The sequence below is a fragment of the Cydia pomonella genome, chromosome 19, assembly GCF_033807575.1.
Source record: "Cydia pomonella isolate Wapato2018A chromosome 19, ilCydPomo1, whole genome shotgun sequence".
Classification (NCBI taxonomy): domain Eukaryota; kingdom Metazoa; phylum Arthropoda; class Insecta; order Lepidoptera; family Tortricidae; genus Cydia; species Cydia pomonella.
Window position 1 is genome coordinate 2267416 of NC_084721.1, and position 17782 is coordinate 2285197.

Consider the following 17782-nt stretch of genomic DNA (forward strand, 5'->3'; position numbering starts at 1 on the left):
ATGCCATCCATCGATAAACGATCGATTGGTGTACTAACACTCATACTGTGATTTGCGACTCTAATAAATAACTAACTCTAATATATTATATCCGATTGCACGAAACCATTTAGTTTTTATAATTTCATCGTACGGGAAATTTTATATGTACTTCTTCTGCTGAGTTACGTTTACTCGTAGTCAATCGTTTAGTGCAACCAAACTTAAGTACATACATTGATATATTCTTCAATAAAGTGTGATATCGAGATGAAAGATAAGACATTAATTTAACCCTAAATTAAATTAAGCCCTTAATTTAGCCCATACACACCTTTGTATATTCGCTAACTTTGAAGTCCTTAGATTTTATCTTTACCGGAACCGGAAATAATATATGTTACGAATCCCGAGAATCTCTACGTAGCGTTGGTACGAGTCCAAGTTAGAATCCTGCCTTATCACACATCAGTTCTTGCATAGCTATTACAACATATTTCCAATTTCAACATTATTTCATCTGAAATACAGTAACTTTTTACCACGTAAAATAAAATTGCAGATTGCGAGGTTCACTAATCAGTTTTCATTACCTCATTGGTGTACCATTCTCCCCTTTTACAAAAACAGGATTTCCAACGTAATAGTATTTATACTACAGATATTTTAAGTTGCTTCAACCAGCTAAGAGTTGAACCAGAAATAAGTTGAGTATTTGTTAATAATTATGTAGTAACATGACTCATACAATTTGTTAGTATACAATACAATATTAATTCTTATAATTATATACATATCCCGGTCTTTAGGTACACCCAGTTGCAAAATTGCATGAACGCTTTATGAATGAACTGAATGAATTCATAATGTGTTCATGGCAATCAGAAATGACTAAGCGACCAGAAGGCGTATGATAGAAGGCGATCTCCACGTGATAAAAATAATAGTCATGTTTTAACACCGAGAGGAAAACCCGGGATATGTTGGTTTGATATTACTGACTTGAGAAAGCTCTATCGCTAAAATATTCTGATACTTCTGATTAGGGAAACGTAGAAAAAAAATTTGACGCGAAAAAGTTTTTTACTATGGGGCGTAAGAGAAGGCGTGACGACTTGGACGCATTCTATTCAAAATGGTGGGAAAATGCCGACAACAGGGCCGAGTGGAGAAAACAAGGGGAGGCCTTTGCCCAGCAGTAGGGCAAAAAATGGGGCAGGTTGTCCAAGTCGGCTAGCCCTGGGATAGAAAGTCCAACAGCAGCCGAAACATTAGCTGAGGACGCGATCCGGATAAACGCGAATTTTCTAAAGATTTTCAGGTAGTTATAGTAGTGTCCTTTTATGTACACAGAAAAATAATCGCTTGCATTAAACGCCGAAAAAAAATTCGCAACATAGGAAATAAAATTCGTCCGTACGGGATAGCCCGTGGAATGCTCCTAAAATAAGATAGACTGCGTCACTACGCTTGTATATTTCGCTACTCTCAAATTTCGGGAAGAGAAAAGCTTATGTATAGTTTTCAGAGTATCACTTCGGTTTAAAAAAAATACAAGCACACCGATGCAGTAATTTTTTGTACCGAAACTGTCATTATCACACTGTCACCTGGCCTGCACCACCAGAATAAGATAGAAAGACAACAAGTCAAGCAAGTCGTGCGTTCGAGGGACATCGTGGTTCGCTGTCTATATGGCAGTAACTGCAGTAAGAGTTCTTTGCGTAGTATTATTATCTCTTCTATGGGGTGATCAATCGTGTTAAATTGATGCCGGTGGGATTTGTGTTTCATGGATGATCACTGATGCGTTCGACTATTTAGCGGTAAGGGACGATTCAATATTTACATTTATACTGTGTTGTACTACTCGTTTTACTATGGAAGGGGTTAGCCGTGACTTCACTTTCTATTTCAAATTGGCTTTCACCCATCTAACTCGTTTACGGTGGGACGTTAGCAGTGTTAGCACCTTTCCTAACAGCTAACGAACCTGTTTTATGCTTGTAATACATATATACCTATACTAACCATTATATGTATACTGAGAAATGTGTGCTAGGATCCGTCAAGGGCCTGGAAACTTTACAGTGGCCCGTTGCAAGAGCGTTGCCGACATGTAATATGGGAGTACGCCCTTTTCTTTAAGGTTTGAAGGGCGTATCGGTCCGGAAATTCCCGCGGGCGGCAGTTCGTTTCACTCTTTAGCTGCGAAGTGGGAAGTTTTTGGAGAAACGTACAGTTGAGGACTGCCAGCCAACTAAGTGGTGAAGATGGAAATGTTGTCCCATGTCAATGGAGATCAATGGAAAGAAGCGGCACGGATTAATCCCAACATTTCCTTGGAGCACTCTCCGTTTATACATGCAACAGAAAATGCATGGGTCGTGGCTTATTAAGGCCATAACGGAGTATATAAAAAAAACTATGCACTAGACAATAGAAATCTAATTAAGACGGGAGTACGCTCTTTTTTTGAAGGTTTGAAGGGCGTATCGGTCCGGAAATACCGCGGGCGGCAGTTCGTTCCGCAGTTTAGCTGCGAAGTAGCCATCTAAATGGTGGAGATGGAAATGTTGTCCCATGTCAATGGAAAGCAGCGGCGGGAATTAATACCAACATTTTCTCGGAGCACTCTCCGGTGATCTCCGTTATACATGCGACAGAAAATGTAGGGGTTGTGGCTGTTAAGGCTATAACAGACTATAAAAAAAAAAACTACTATGCACTAGAGAATATAAATCTATTTTATGCAAATTAAACTAATCCAAGACATCAAGCATTAGGTACGAGCCTGAGAAATGCAATACCAAATTATACAAACAGATCATAAACAAAGCAACGTAATATTCTGCGTCAGAAAAATGTCTTCTACAACGATAAAATCAAGCAAATAGAGTAAAATTACATTGCCAATTGAATCCACGCATTTATTTTTATTACTTTAGTTTTACATTTTCTTTCCCATAAATCTTGAAATAGAATTGCTTTGTACTACGAGTATAAAGCCAAGCCGATAAATATTTTATAGCTTGTAAGCGACATTAAATCGAATTGGAACACATTTATGGGGCGTTTGATTTAGATTGGTTCCTTCATCATTTACGCCAACCACTGTTAACTGACAATTCGTAAAAACTATACATACAGTCAGCTGCAAAAATATGTATCGAGAGAATCGTCTCATAAATATGGTACTACGCTATTATTACACTGGAATAAGATGCTACGGGACATATTTTAAGTAAGATGTGTACACCCATATTTTTACACTTGACTGTACATACATATAATCACACCTATGTCCAGGAGGGGTAGGCAGAGACCACGGATTTCCACTTGCTATGATTCTGACATATCTCTTTCGATTACTTCACTTTCATAACATTCCTCATACACGCTCGCCGGTTTAGGGTGCTCTTGACCTGGCCTTTCTTCAGGATTATAAATTATTTACCTAATAGAAGACCTGTCTGGTTTAGTCGGTAGTGATACGACCTTCACCAAGGAGGAGTTTTGGCCGAAGAGTGTCAAGTTCCGGCGGTTCCGCGGCGCCTGCTCTATGACACTGCGGGGTTGCGAACTGCATTGCAGCCATAATTGTGCGTTTTTAGTTTTTAGATATATTTTATAATAATATGTATGCTTGTTTATAAGGTATTTATCTATGGGCCAATAGTTGCCTGAAAATAAAGATTTTCATTTCATTTCAAATCTCGGCAAGGGCATGTATTTGTGTGAATAGCACAATATTAGTTCCTAAGTCATGAGTGTTTGTAATGTATATGTGGCCGCAGCTGGCAAAACAGCCCACTTTCTCGGTTGCCATAAGGACGAGATTTGCTTGTATCTTTATACGGATAACCTGACAAGGCGTATGGCAAGCGACAAAGTGGGACGTTTTGCCGTTTGTTGAGCTTACTGTGGGGTATGATTTTTTACCATTGCGTATGATTTTTTTACCCTGAAATAGTATGTACCTATTCAGGGCGTCGCCTTTTTCTCGCCATTTAAGCCTTCCTGTCACTCTTCACGATATTTTTTTTATACCACGTCGGTGGCAAAAAAGCACCGTAGCCTATGGATACCTGCACCTCCACAGGTGTTTCATGCGCGTTGCCGATCCTTTAAAAACCTGTACACTCCTTTTTTGAAGAACCCCATACTGTATACCCTCGGGAAAACCTCGGCAGCGAGCTCATTCCACACCCGCAGCGTCCGTGGGAGGAAATTCCTCTTAAACCGCACTGTGCGCGACCATTTAGGCTCTAGGATATGAGAATGAACACCCTGACGAGGGCGAGCAGTGCGGTGATACAAAGTGGCCGTTGGCATCATGTCAAACAATTCCTCAGAGCACAGCCCATTGTACAAGCGGTAGAACACACATAAGGAGGTAAAGTCTCTCCTTAGACTTAAAGGTTCAATGCCGCTTGTGAGTTTGGGATCGACGACGATTCGTTTAAATAGTTCGCCCCGCCATCTCAGAATTCGGTCTTCCTATTGCGTATGTTACTTTGCGTTATTTTTAAATTTGTTCATGCGTGTCTGTTAGCATAATTGTTTTCAAAGGAATCGCTGTAACAGCAAATTACGAAACATCTTACCACACGCCGTAGAAACTTAACAAAAGAAACACAATATGCCGTCAAAACCAGACATTATGTTCGTCTCGCATTACTTTTAACGGGGTAAATCTATTGTGAATCGGTAAGTACAAACAGCTATATTTAACTGACCATATGTGGTCTTTATGTCGTTGTGTTAAGGTTTACAAATGATGTATGAAGTATGAACATAATGAACAGGACAAAACGTTTTTGTTTAGTGTCGTGATGTTGAAACAGCTTGTGTCAACTTTAATAACAATGTATATTATGTATTCGTTCGTCACGAGAGAGATGAGTAATTGTTAGACTGTTAATATACTTGCATTTCTCCATTATAGTTTACTGTGGGTAGCGCGCGGTAGCGCTTTTTATATCGAAAAAAGTAATTAAGAAAAAATCACGAGAAACATCAATCGCGCCTGTATATTCCGTTACGTGTCTTTATTTGAGACACGAAAAAAATTAACTGAAAATTAATGAAACAGTTTTTTTCTTCAAATCATACAGCACTTCTACTCTTTAGGGTGTACCTATTTTCTATGGGGTGTATTTCCAGTTGCCCCGGAACAATTCATTCTCACCTGTGCCCGGCGGGTAGAAATGAGAATGAAACTTCATATTAACATTTGCTTTCGGCCGGGACAAATGGGAATGAACCGTTCCCATCTGTGGCCGGCCTTTTCACGTGGAGCGGGGCAAAATGGGAATAATAGATAAGCAGTCTTTCGTATCAACATGTCTCTACACGTACGATCGTCACAAGAATGTATTTAGTTTGGAAATTCTTAAGCAATCAAGGTGAGTTACTAACTTATTAATCTAAACCTTTAACTTCCTGTGTACAGTCAACTCATACCTACTTAATTATCAACCTTAATCCATTGAGTTAACATTTACAGTATAGTTAAGTATACATATTTATAGTCACATGTAGACAATATGTAAGCGAATGTGCAATGGGGTCTATCTATCTTTAACGGCTTTTCCACTTAACATATAGACGCGCAAAAATACATAAGTAGGTAAGTAGGTATACCTATTGAGTAGTGTAAAAATAAAACTACTAGGTTTCTCCAATTTACTTTAAGTCATAGAGATTTCATTTGTGACTCATTTCGTACCTTGTCACAGTGACAATAGTATGAGGCCTCTAGCGACTTTCATGTTGTTTGTCACTGTTACAAGGTTCGAAATGGGTCGCAAATTAAATCTTTTGACTGTACCTATATCTTTATCGTATCATGCGAGTCGTCATCAACCCATGACTATTATGGGAATATTGTATTGAAACTAAATTAAGGCAGAAGACTAAATATTGAAGGCCAGAGCACAACGGCTGAGCGTGTGTAGACATACCCGTGCGCAAGCGCAAGCTGTGTGCCATCTTTCATAGGGATCTGTATATTACAACGCGCACAACATCTCTACGCACACGCATCCGGTGTGTACCGGCTATTAACGTTTCTATTAGTGCATATGCGACGGATGTGACCTTGATGCAATAATCCATTAGCACCTTTTTTTACTTACGTAACGGCAAACACTATGATGAATTGGTATGCGACATGCTAAGTATTCATAGTTCAATTAGGTACTTGATTGTGTTCATCTAGTGAATCATGTACAGCTATGTATTTGTATAATAAATAATAAGGCTAGGTATTTACAACCTATTGTCTTATATACATCCGGTATTGTTGGATTATTATATCAACATAATTGGATATGTTCAGCGAATACCTTCTTATCATTCGGTGTTTAAACCAACATTGCAAACATTCATGCCGCGTGAGAGAAAAGCAGAAGCTGTAAGTATTTACATACAAACAACAAGGCAATGCGGCCAAATCCGTCTGTGGGGAAATTTCGTACACGACCGGTTTTCTTTTCGTATGAGCCCACTGAAGGGCGTAGAATGATAGAAAGGGCGAAAAGCTTTTCTAATAAAGAAATCCATACCTAAACAATTCAAGATGGCTTTGTCGTTGTCCATTGTCAATGTGACAAGGTATACGAAATAGTACTAAAATCAAATTCCTTGACCGTATGAGTATTAAATAAATATTAAGTATAGGACATTATTACACAAATTGACTAAGGTCTGATTTTTCTTTGACAAATAATTTTATCTGATGTTTGAAAAATCGGCCCTAAATCCCACAGTAAGCTCAATAAGGCTTGTGTTGGGGGTACTGAGGCAGCGATATACAAATATATAAATACTTAAATACATAGAAAACATGACTCAGGAACAAGTATCCGTGCTCATCACACGAATAAATGCCCTTACCAGGATTTGAACCCAGGGCCATCGGCTTCATAGGCAGGGTGACTACCCACTAAGCCAGACCGGTCGTCAATGTATTAATTCAAGATTTCGCAACATAGTAAATCGTAACCCTAGTTCACCTATTAGAAACTTCCTAAGTTCCAAACATCCATTGTCTCCAATAATAGGTCACACGGTGACCGCTATCGGTATCAATTAGCAACTTCGTGTGAGTGGACATGCAATTATCACTTACGCACACTCGTAACTCGCCATTTTAGTTAGGGAAACTAGTACTGTATTGTTAGTTGTTAAGGTTCAGTATTGAGTGGGCAGGAAAACGGGTGTACGGCCCTGCTTAGTAAGTAAACATGTCGCCAGCTGCACTGACACAGTTGAGTTGATTTGGAAAATGATTTCTCTTCATATTCACTTGCATCGGAGAAGCGTAAGTTTCTGTCAAAAATTTCCTTTTTTAAAACTCATATTTAATGCCGACTGTATTTAACACCCCCCTAATAATTGCACTCGTCAAACAAATCATATGTGCTCAATCACGAGGGGCTGACACCATTAGAGTTCCATCGACAGATCAGCTTGTTACTTGCAAAGTATAAAATCGATACGACTATTAGAATTAGGTTAAAATAGACTTGCAAGATTTAAATACATTGTAACTTAGGGCGTCCGCTAGCTGGAGCGGGTGTACGGAGCGGGTGCACGCTCGCGCCGCGCCAGTTAGCTCGGAACCGGTTTAAAAAATACCGATAAATACCGGTAAATACCAGTTTATTTCTGTTTTTCTCCCGAACGCAAACGTTTTGAGAACTTTATTGTAACCTAAAAAAACCGGTTTATTCGACGAGCGACGAAACGACCAGCCGGCTTGGTGGTGTGCCACGGAAACATAGACACCGACATAGGAAGAAACCGGTTTTTATTGTTGGTGGCGGTTCTAAACCGGTTCATTTGACAAAAACTGTTCTCATAGAATCCGGTTTAAAAATAACGGTTTTTCGAGCGAAACCGAAATTAAAAGGTTTTACGCCAAGTACATGATAACGGTTTGGAAATATAACCGGTTTCCGAGCCTTGGCGTTGCTCATACTATTTTTATGAAGTTAGTGTTAAATTTTTTTAAATGTTCCTTTAATAGTAAGCAAGTAATTCGATGTGTTTATGTGGGTTGATGTTTTGGTGTGAAGGTAAACAATATTGTACTTATACGGTTAGGTGCCGTTCGAATCTGCACTGATAAGGCTTTATGAGATTTGACACACTTTGATGCAGTTAGCTTACAGAAATACTTGATTTAGTGTCGATAATACCAACGAAGAACAGAGTTTCGAATATTAGAGTGACACTTTTCTCCAAATCAAAGATCTGATATACAGGGTGGGCAAATAAGAGGTATACACTTTGTTTTTAAATATATAGTTTTATAAATATTTTTTCATAAATTTGCAATTATACACGGAAGACAATTTCTGCCAAATGTCAACCTCTATCAGAAAATATGCTGAAAATTGCGATGATAAGACACATTTGCCTACTGTTAGAGGTGGACATTTATCAGACATTATATTCTGCATGTATTTGCCTACCGTAAATAATATATATTTAAAACAATACTTAATAATTTTTGAACTTAATATAGTTAAAGTTTAAAAACAAAATGTATTCTCTTATTTGCCCACTCTGTATGCATGATGAATCAGATGATAACTTTGGTGTTGATAAAGAATAGTCAAATTTAGGAGGTATAGACCTGAACAGATTCCCAAGATCCATACTTCATAGATTTTTATTATAGGGCAATAAAAATTTAACTGCACAGGACCGGCATCGGTGGCGTGTTGGAGGCCAGAATACACTTTGCGTCGCTGCGCCAAAGGAGTAAGTTCTAATAAAAAATATCGTCGAAAAATCTAAAATTCTCATGCCCAACCACAAGTATGGCGTCTTCCACAGTGACCACGAAAATGACGAAGCCTTTTTTGGTCCGATAACATGAGCTTTAAAAGTGTCAAGTCCCTGGAAACATCTAAAGTTGTCCGCGAAGTTATAAAGAGATCAACTCTTTGTTGACTTTATCCGTCAGGGTATTTATTTCCAAACAGTGGTTTACTTTAGGAAGGACAAAACCAGTGGAATGTATTAATAATAACATAGTTCTGGAATGAAATTGCTTCCGAGCATTCTCAGAAGCATTCGTAAGTGAGTAGTGGTACTCCGGTCGAATAATATGTTCCACAATATGTATAATCGTCCATGTGTTCTAATATGTTGTAATCTGCGGTGAGCATTGCAAAACTGTCGCGATGTCGATGAATCTCTGCCGTAGCGTAGCTAAGAATAGCATTTAGTCTGATATTGATCTGATGTTTTATCTCACTAGAATAGTTTGAGGTTTTCTCTAGGGACTATAGTACTATAGTAGGTGGTAAGAAATTCGTACGAATTTCTTCAAAAAATACAAGTTCATAAACGGTCGGCAACACACACGTACCACCCCTGGAGTTGCAGCCGTCCATAGACTACGGTGATCTCTTAGCATATGCTTATTTTCCTCCGGCGTGGTATAAAAACAATAGTTACTATTCATTGTCATAAGCTGTCATAGTTCCGCTGTAAATTTCCCCAGTTTTGTCTTAATTTGGGGTCTGCACGTTGTCCGTCAGGGACAACCAGGTTTTTCTATTGGTGTTTGAATGTCAATCAAGCCCTACGAACATTAAATTTGCTAAATATATCAAGGTTGATAATTGAGAATTTTATTGTAATTTAATAGTTCATAACTCCGGAGCTAAGCGCGATTTTATTTAGTCTTGGATTTCTGCGCCTCATAGTCGGCAATTTACTGTGGGCCCTAACTTTCAAAGATCTATCTTAGAAATAACCTTACCGCTGTAGCCTATAGAGTGGTTCTCCTCCAGTTTGAACGTGAAGGGAATGTGCACCCGCTGCATGAGCAGTCGGGGGGGCTGCATCGCCCACGCGTCGTGGTGCCTGCCCTCACCGACGATGCCGATAAACTCCATGTTCCTGGAAACAAAGTAAGAAAGTAAATTAATTGTACACAAAAAACATAATGAGCTATGGCATATGGGAAATCGTACACGTTCTTGACAAAAATCGATTATTTTCTATCTGCATCTTAACAAAAGTTAGTTTTTCGCGGTACGCCCCCAGATTATGGGTGATACTGTAAAATGTTGACCATTAACAGTTTGCGTACGAAATACGAGGAATCATAGGGGAGCCCCGTTTGCCCCTGACGCTTCCGCGACCTTTGCACGTCGCGCTCGCGGCCCATCTCTAGTTTTCTAAGCTCGAAATACCTCACATCTCACGTGCTAACTATATAGGGAGCGTGCATGAACTGTAGGAGGCAGCACAGGAGCCGTCAGATTTTTGGCGCGAGGCGTAAACATGATGTTTATTGTTCCGATGTAGCCCACAAGATGGCAGAACCTACTATGCACAAGAAAACACGTGACGTGCAAATGTACATGTTCATGGTTCCAATTCAGGTCACAAGATGGCAGACCCTCCAACGCGCGCGCGGTCCCTATTAGAAATTCCTATGGAGTTGTAACTTCCGACGACGTTACTCTTCAGAGTAAGTTTGGCTTTAGGTATTTAAAATTAAATTGAGGATGTTCAGACCAAAAAGAGTCAATAATTAAGTTGTTACTTGCTATTTTCATTCAAACAATACCTATATTCATTCCCTATCACATTTAGTTCGGAGTGGATCAATGGACATTAAAGCTTGCGATTTATTTAATACCTACTCGTATTTATTCTTCGTACTGAGCTCAAACGGGTACTTACACAGATAAAAAAGATATCTTAATTCAAAACGCAAAACTCTCTTGCGCACGGTTGCTTAAATAAAATAATAAATTGCTTAGTCCAATAAATATGTCTTGAGTTAAAAACAACATAATTTTTAAAAGGAGAATAAAAATTATTTAGTTTTATCTTTACACATTTTTAAGGCTAATGGTAGTGATTTGAGTTAAGATATTAATTATTCGCCGCAAGAAAAAAAAGTCTTAGAAAGAGATATAGCACGCTCTTAAAAAACGGTTTTATCTTGAGTAACTCTACTTCAAACCAAAAATATTACCAAATTCCAAAGAAGAACCACCAAATTTTTCCTTTGAGACTTTAAAGTTTTTAGGCAAAAGCGATTAATTCTTGGTTTGATGTTTTCAATTTACAGTCAAGAGCTAAAGCTTTTTTAAAAAAGAAGCACCAAAACTTTGCTTTGAGACTTTTAAGTTTTTATACAAGAGCCATTAATTCTTGGTTTGATGTTTTCAACCTATAGTCAAGAGCCAAAGCTATTTCAAAGAAGAAGCACCAAAATTTTCCTTTGAGACTAAGTTTTTAGACAAGAGCGATAAATTCTTGGTTTGATGTTTTCAACCTACAGTCAAGAGCCAAAGCTATTTCAAAGAAGAAGCACCAAAATGTTGCTTTGAGACTTAAGTTTTTACGCAAGAGCGATTAATCCTTGGTTTGATGTTGTCAATATACAGTCAAGAGCCAAAGCTATTTAAAAGAAAAAGCACCAAAACTTTGGTTTGAGACTTTTACATAAAATAGTATCAATAAATTTGATGAAGGGGACAAGAGCGCTGGTGGCCTAGCGGTAAGAGCGTATGACTTGCAATCCGGAGGTCGCGGGTTCAAACCCCGGCTCGTACATTATGAGTTTTTCGGAACCTCTGTACGAACATTTGATATTCACCAGTCGCTTTTCGGTGAAGAAGAAAAACATCGTGAGGTAACCGGGCTAATCCCAATAAGGCCTCTAGTTTAACTAGTGCCTACGCCAATTCTCGGGATTAGTTTCCAAGCGGACCCCAGGCTCCCATGAGCCGTGGCAAAATGCCGTGTCAACGCGAGGAAGAAGAAGAAGATAAAGAGGATTATTGAAAACTACAAAGATTTCAACGAATGACGAAAACCATGCTGGTTTAAGAAAATTCATTCTTTATTCAAGACATACTAAACTTGGCGCTAAGAGATTTCAGCTCTAGATATAAATAATATCATATTTCACATTGAGTAACGCACTCTTGAACCAATACTTTTTCTTGTTTTTATGGAGAAATATAATTCTCAATTCAATTATGAGTATCTAGCCCCAAGAAACAAAGTTTCTTGGCACAAGTTCTTTAAGTATTGCACTAAGACAGTTAGGTTCAATTTAAAAAATACAATACTTAAATCAAAACGTAAACGCTCTTGGTGAGAATAATGAGCTTATTATAAAAAAAACTTTTTATAGCTCGGATAGAGAATTTAATTTTTTAGCTTAAATAATAAACTTTGAAATATTTTATATCTTGACGCAAGAATTTTATTGTTTCCTTATATAGGAAACACAAAATGTCTTGACACAAGAGTATTTACTTGGCTGGAGAACTATTTTTTTTCTGTGTACACGGCAATAGTAAAGCGAGTCACAATTTATGTAAGTATGCTCTTTTCATTCATGATTCATATAGTATTAAATTTATAGATACGTGTTACTTTTTCGTGGAATGGCCTAAACTGCTAAAACTATTTACATTGACCATTCATACCAACCACAGAATAAGTAATAGTACTAAAGCCTGACCAGTAATATATGATCACGCGCCATATTGCGGAATTTCATTGGAACTAAATTTCCTATACTAACCTGAACTGTCACCCTATACATGAGAATAACAGCGCCCTCTTGACAATGATCATAAATTTCTGGTCGGGCTATAATACTATCAGTTGTACCAGGAATAGTCAATGTTGTCCCGAAACTAGGGAATTCCCTGTCATAGGTATAAGTGGTCGTGAAAACCAATGTTAACTAATTAAACATGCTCACCCTCTAATACATTTGACATGGGTTTTTTGCTCGAGTTTAAAGCATTTAAAAATATTTGAATAAATACTTGTATACACGTACGTTACGTACGTATGAATAGCAATTATAAGGTTAGTCATTAATTTATGTAGTTATAACTTCTAAGATGCTGACTTGCTTTAAAATATATGGTTTGGCCGTTTCGCTACCATCACCTAGGCCGCCTCTAGGCGTAAAGTGCAAAATGTATTCACAATTCATATTTTATTGTTATACCTACAATACTTCTTGTAGTAACGAAACGGCCAAGCCACATGTTAACTAAGGTGTAAAGTTTGTGAAGTTAGGGCTTGTAGAGTTAGAAGCTTGGCTCTACAAGAGATCTGATAACTTTTTGACAGTGCGACTCTTATATTATGGTTTCGTCTTAACAACATTTACATGAAAATGTTTTTGATGGGATTTCACTTCTTTATCTAAGTTGCTCATGACCATCTTTCATCCCCTAATTTATGATGACGTTTTGTTTATCTGGTATAACCCGAACCCAAGTTATGAGGATTCAAAAAAGCGACGAAGCGCTTCGAGAAAAGGTAGTTAGTGCCTTGAGCTTCGCTTTGCTCATCTTGGCGGGAGCACTACCGTACCCGCAAATATTTTATCGATCGTCTCTCCGTTATTTCATCCGCTACTATTAATGCTGTACTAGGAACTGTCAATGTCGACCCCAAACCAGGGAATCCCTGTCATATAAGTGGTCGTGAAAAGCAAAGTTAACTAATTAGACAAACACTATTATATTTGACATGGGTTTTTTCTGCTCGAGTTTAAACCGTTTAAAATCATTGAATAAGTACTTGTACAATGTAAGTTAAATTATTAAAAGGTTATATAGTTTTGCGTAATTATAATTTCTGTGACGCTGATAAGCAATTGTAGATAGGTACGAGTACATTAATTAGTATTGTTGAGCGTCTCTTCTTCTTGCTCGCGTTGTCCCGGCATTTTGCCACGGCTCATGGGAGCCTGGGGTCCGCTTGACCCCACATATTGTTGAGCCATAGGGTTGAAACTTAAACTAATTTGCTTGTTCTATATGTTTATGAATTTAATTTGGCGCGATATTTGGTTAGTTAATCTTTACCCAAAAAAAATTAACTTCTAAACTAAGTCATTCTAATATACCTACCTATGTTATTTCCAAGTAAAATGGACATACGGTCTACGGACAAACAGACGGACATGACGAAACTATTAAGGGTACCGTTATAACAAAGACTTGTATCTTTGATAAAACTTCTTACTTGTGTAAGATGTGTAAAATCTAAGACATTTTCGTGCTTCGAATTTGACAGGTAAACGAGATGGCGCTGTACAGCTCCATACATTTTGCGGTAACTCTAATTGTCAAGAGTTGACAATTAGAGTTATCGCAAGGGCCCAGTACAGGGCCATCTATTTTGGATGTCAAACTAAGCGGCACGATTTTTTTTAAGACTACCTCTCCATGACAGTCAATTCCCTTGGCTATGGAAGCCTATAAAAGGATATTCTAAGGATAAGACATAATGCGTATTCATCCCCATCTATTTTCTTTTTTTTTTAATTAATACGGAAAATCGTTAGGACTGCATGTTAAATGTGTCCTGAAATGTTCTTTTCATAAAAAACAGTATAGTGTCACTATTTTGTGTTAAAGTAAATTTAATTGCCGCACTGATGGTGTTTATGTAGTTAGGTTATGTAGGATTCTCTTCTTCCGCGTGTCCTCATGATTGAGGGTAGCAACCACATAAAGTCGTTATTTTGTGCACCAAGGCTGTCCATCTGCATGATGTTCCGCCTTCCTAATAAGAGGCGCCTGTGTACATTTCTGGCAGACCTTCTTTACCAAGTCTACCCAGCGGTTGGTGGATGTCCACTACCCCGTCCTCCATCAATAAGCTGAGGGATTACAGTAAATATAAATTAAATGCATCCAATACGTATTTAATTTCTTCGGCCATTTGAGCAGACTAGGACCAGACGGTCTTGAGAAGCTTATGATTACTGCATGGGAAGGAAGCATAGGGATGGTTGTATAGCCGTGTCTTGGGTAGACTGAATGACATATTTAAAACAGGGTCTAGTGCGAATTTAGTTATCATCAGACACAAAGGTAACAAAATAAGTTCGGGATAGACCCAGTTTTACCAACGTGTTCAAAACCAACATTTTGAAATGTTATAGGACTGAATAACATCAGAAACGAAAGCCATAATACAGGCTGGCAAGCACCAGGCCGAATATAGAGCAGCTTAGAGACAACTAGTGAAGAGTCAGCTGTCTGCACAGTTGTCACATCCCTCAGTCATGAGGATACAGCAATAAAGACATAATAAAATAAAATTTGGTAAGTTGTAAACAGGCAACTGACAAAAATATTTACCTAATGACTATTAAAACTAGCATACTTGTTGCTTTTTGCTTTTGATAAGGAGTTATCTCTTACCACATGTAATTACAGAGTGATAGCTAATTATCAAATATTCAACAGATAAGTACTAAATATTTTGTCATTATTTTGTCATATTAAGGCACTTGTTTTTGAGCAACTCCAAAAAATGTCAGAGGTGACCATTTAACTTTCCAGTGTTAGAGGATCATTTGAAAAAATATGTCGGTACAGACTACAGATTGCTTCAAAGCTGAAAATGAAAAATGATTTATTTAAGTATCTAAATTGCAGCTTATTACATAGTAGAAGAGTATTATATTATTAGGAGTATTCTATTGTTAGATAGCTTAGTCCCAAATTAGGTAAACCTGTCTTATAGAGATCAGGGAATAAACCACCGCTATTTCTAGCTAGTTAAGGCTTATGTCAAATAAAGTGAACAAAGGGCTGTTTATTTGAGGTTTCTACTTTAGTATGTATGTATAGTATCACCTAGTACCCATAGGCGGTTATCACACATGTTAATATAGAATCGTTTATTACAGTTTTTACCTATTTTTGGGCTAGTGTAGTTAGACATTCCCACACCAGAAACCCTGGTGTATGATTATTATTAAAACATGGTACAGCAAATTACATGGGAGAGTTATGAATGGGATTCATTTATAGTGGCCATGCACTTTTACAGCTGGGTGTACATACATGTACAAATGTACATGATTACATATGCATGTGACTCTTCAATAGCCAAAGTAACTCATTAGTCAAGACTCTTGGATAGTTATGTTTAGGTAACTTATAAACTTAAATTGCAATTTATTATTATTGCAACAATATATATAATTTATAAATAAACATTTATATATTATATATATCATCGTTTAAGTACCCTCAACACAAGCCTTATTGAGCTTACTGCGGGACTTAATCAATTTGTGTAATAATGTCCTATAATATTTTTATTTATTTATTTATATTATCTAACAAAAAATCTAAAAATAGAGACATTGTTTACGAAAATCAAACACCATTATTTTGCTTAGTTGGTAAATAACATAGATACAGCTAAATAGTAGTTTACTCCAATAATGTAAAATAAAATATTTGAAACTATTAAAAACTTGTTATTGACAGCAAAAACATAGATGTCATGTGTAAAAAATATACTAGGTAATTTGCTAAAAAATATTAATAATTATTCTAATATGATTTTGGGTTTAAAACAATGCCTGAGGTTAAAGCCACCTCTCACCAGATGATTACTTGTTTTTGAAAACGTCACAACATATGACATGTATTTGTTAGCTCTTATCTTAGTAACATGCCTATGCGCTAATCCAACCTATCTAGAAGACAAAGCTAGCGTTGCGGCAGCCTACATAACAAATAACATCTAAATTTAACCCCTGTGACTCACCTGAGGAGTATAACAAGCATCGCGAACAGCGCAACCAGCGCGCCGATCATAATAAAAATATTTGGCAAGTCTGCCAATGTGAGCCCCGTAGACCCCATCGCGAACACTTCGCTTATCAACCAAAAACACAACACTGGAAAGCACCAGAAACAACAACAGAACGCATCAGTTCCCACGCACTCCAGATTCTCTTGACCTTGCCAAACGATCTATTTTGCAAAACCAAAACGGATAATTCATGTCAATTTTAACACGAAGCTTTCAATTTAGCACAACACTGATTCTATTTTCACTACGCGACGTCTGAAATGTTTTCATTTCGTGCGGTCACAACAATAACAAAATCATTGATCGTGTTAAATAAATGCGGCCACAGCGAAACCGAGTACCGCTGCGTTTGACACGATTTGACAGAATGGTGTGGCGTTTTGTTCGCGCTCGCGCGACGGCCAGCAAAACGTGAACGGAACAAAACAACCGCGACGGATGCGTTCACATTCACGAGTCACGAGCCGGTTGGGCTCGCGTGATCGCATTTTTGTGTTTCAATGCTATTTCGCAAGAATAATCAAATGGTAATCACAATCGGTTAAAATTGACTCATTATTATCTTTGCATACGTTTTACACGATAGTTATAGGTATAGTGTTACTTTCCAAACTTGAATTATAGGTACCTACAGGCTACAGGATGTCTTACACACAACTTACAACATTTTAATTTATGATTCAAGTATAGATATGATACAGGTTGGCGTTAAGAATTATACCTATTTGCATACCTAATTCATTTACACACCCACACACTTTATATTTTATCAACAAAGGATTCCCCTTCTTAAAACTTTCACTTTTTTTTTAAATCTTTATTAGAGAGCTTTATCGCTTAGCGATTATGTCGCTCCATATAATCAACATATAATAAGATTCAGTAAAAATTACCTAATAAAATTATTTATATCTTAATTACATTCCTCGTTCAACTTTGGTATTTCATCAACTTCTCTTATTGATAGCGTGCAAAACGTACGTAGATGCGAACTGCGGAAGTTACTACTTACTAGTGCTAACTTTAGCACGACCTTGGGTACCTCCCAACCGGAGGCATACCACAACTTTTTATTATCTCTCACAACTCACAAACGACATATACAGTCACGTCTAGAAATATCAATAAGGACAAAGTGCCAAAAATATGTATACCTTAG

At 37.5% G+C, this 17782-nt stretch overlaps 1 protein-coding gene across 2 annotated transcripts in view; it reads right to left on the reverse strand.

Annotated features, from left to right (window-relative positions):
- The window catches only part of LOC133528690 (cell growth regulator with RING finger domain protein 1-like), a 73065-nt gene extending 55526 nt beyond the window's left edge, over positions 1–17539 (reverse strand). The window contains exons 1-2 of one of the 2 annotated variants that reach the window (XR_009801034.1): positions 16576–17539; positions 9764–9903 (exon numbers count right to left, since the gene is read on the reverse strand). Coding sequence is in view for 1 of the 2 variants with exons in the window: in XM_061866161.1 (XP_061722145.1) it covers positions 9764–9903; positions 16576–16673 (238 nt within the window). In the remaining variant the exon portion in view is untranslated. The remainder of the gene's footprint in view (positions 1–9763; positions 9904–16575) is intronic. The other variant, XM_061866161.1, reaches the window with a different exon arrangement.
- Positions 17540–17782: the final 243 nt, after the last annotated feature.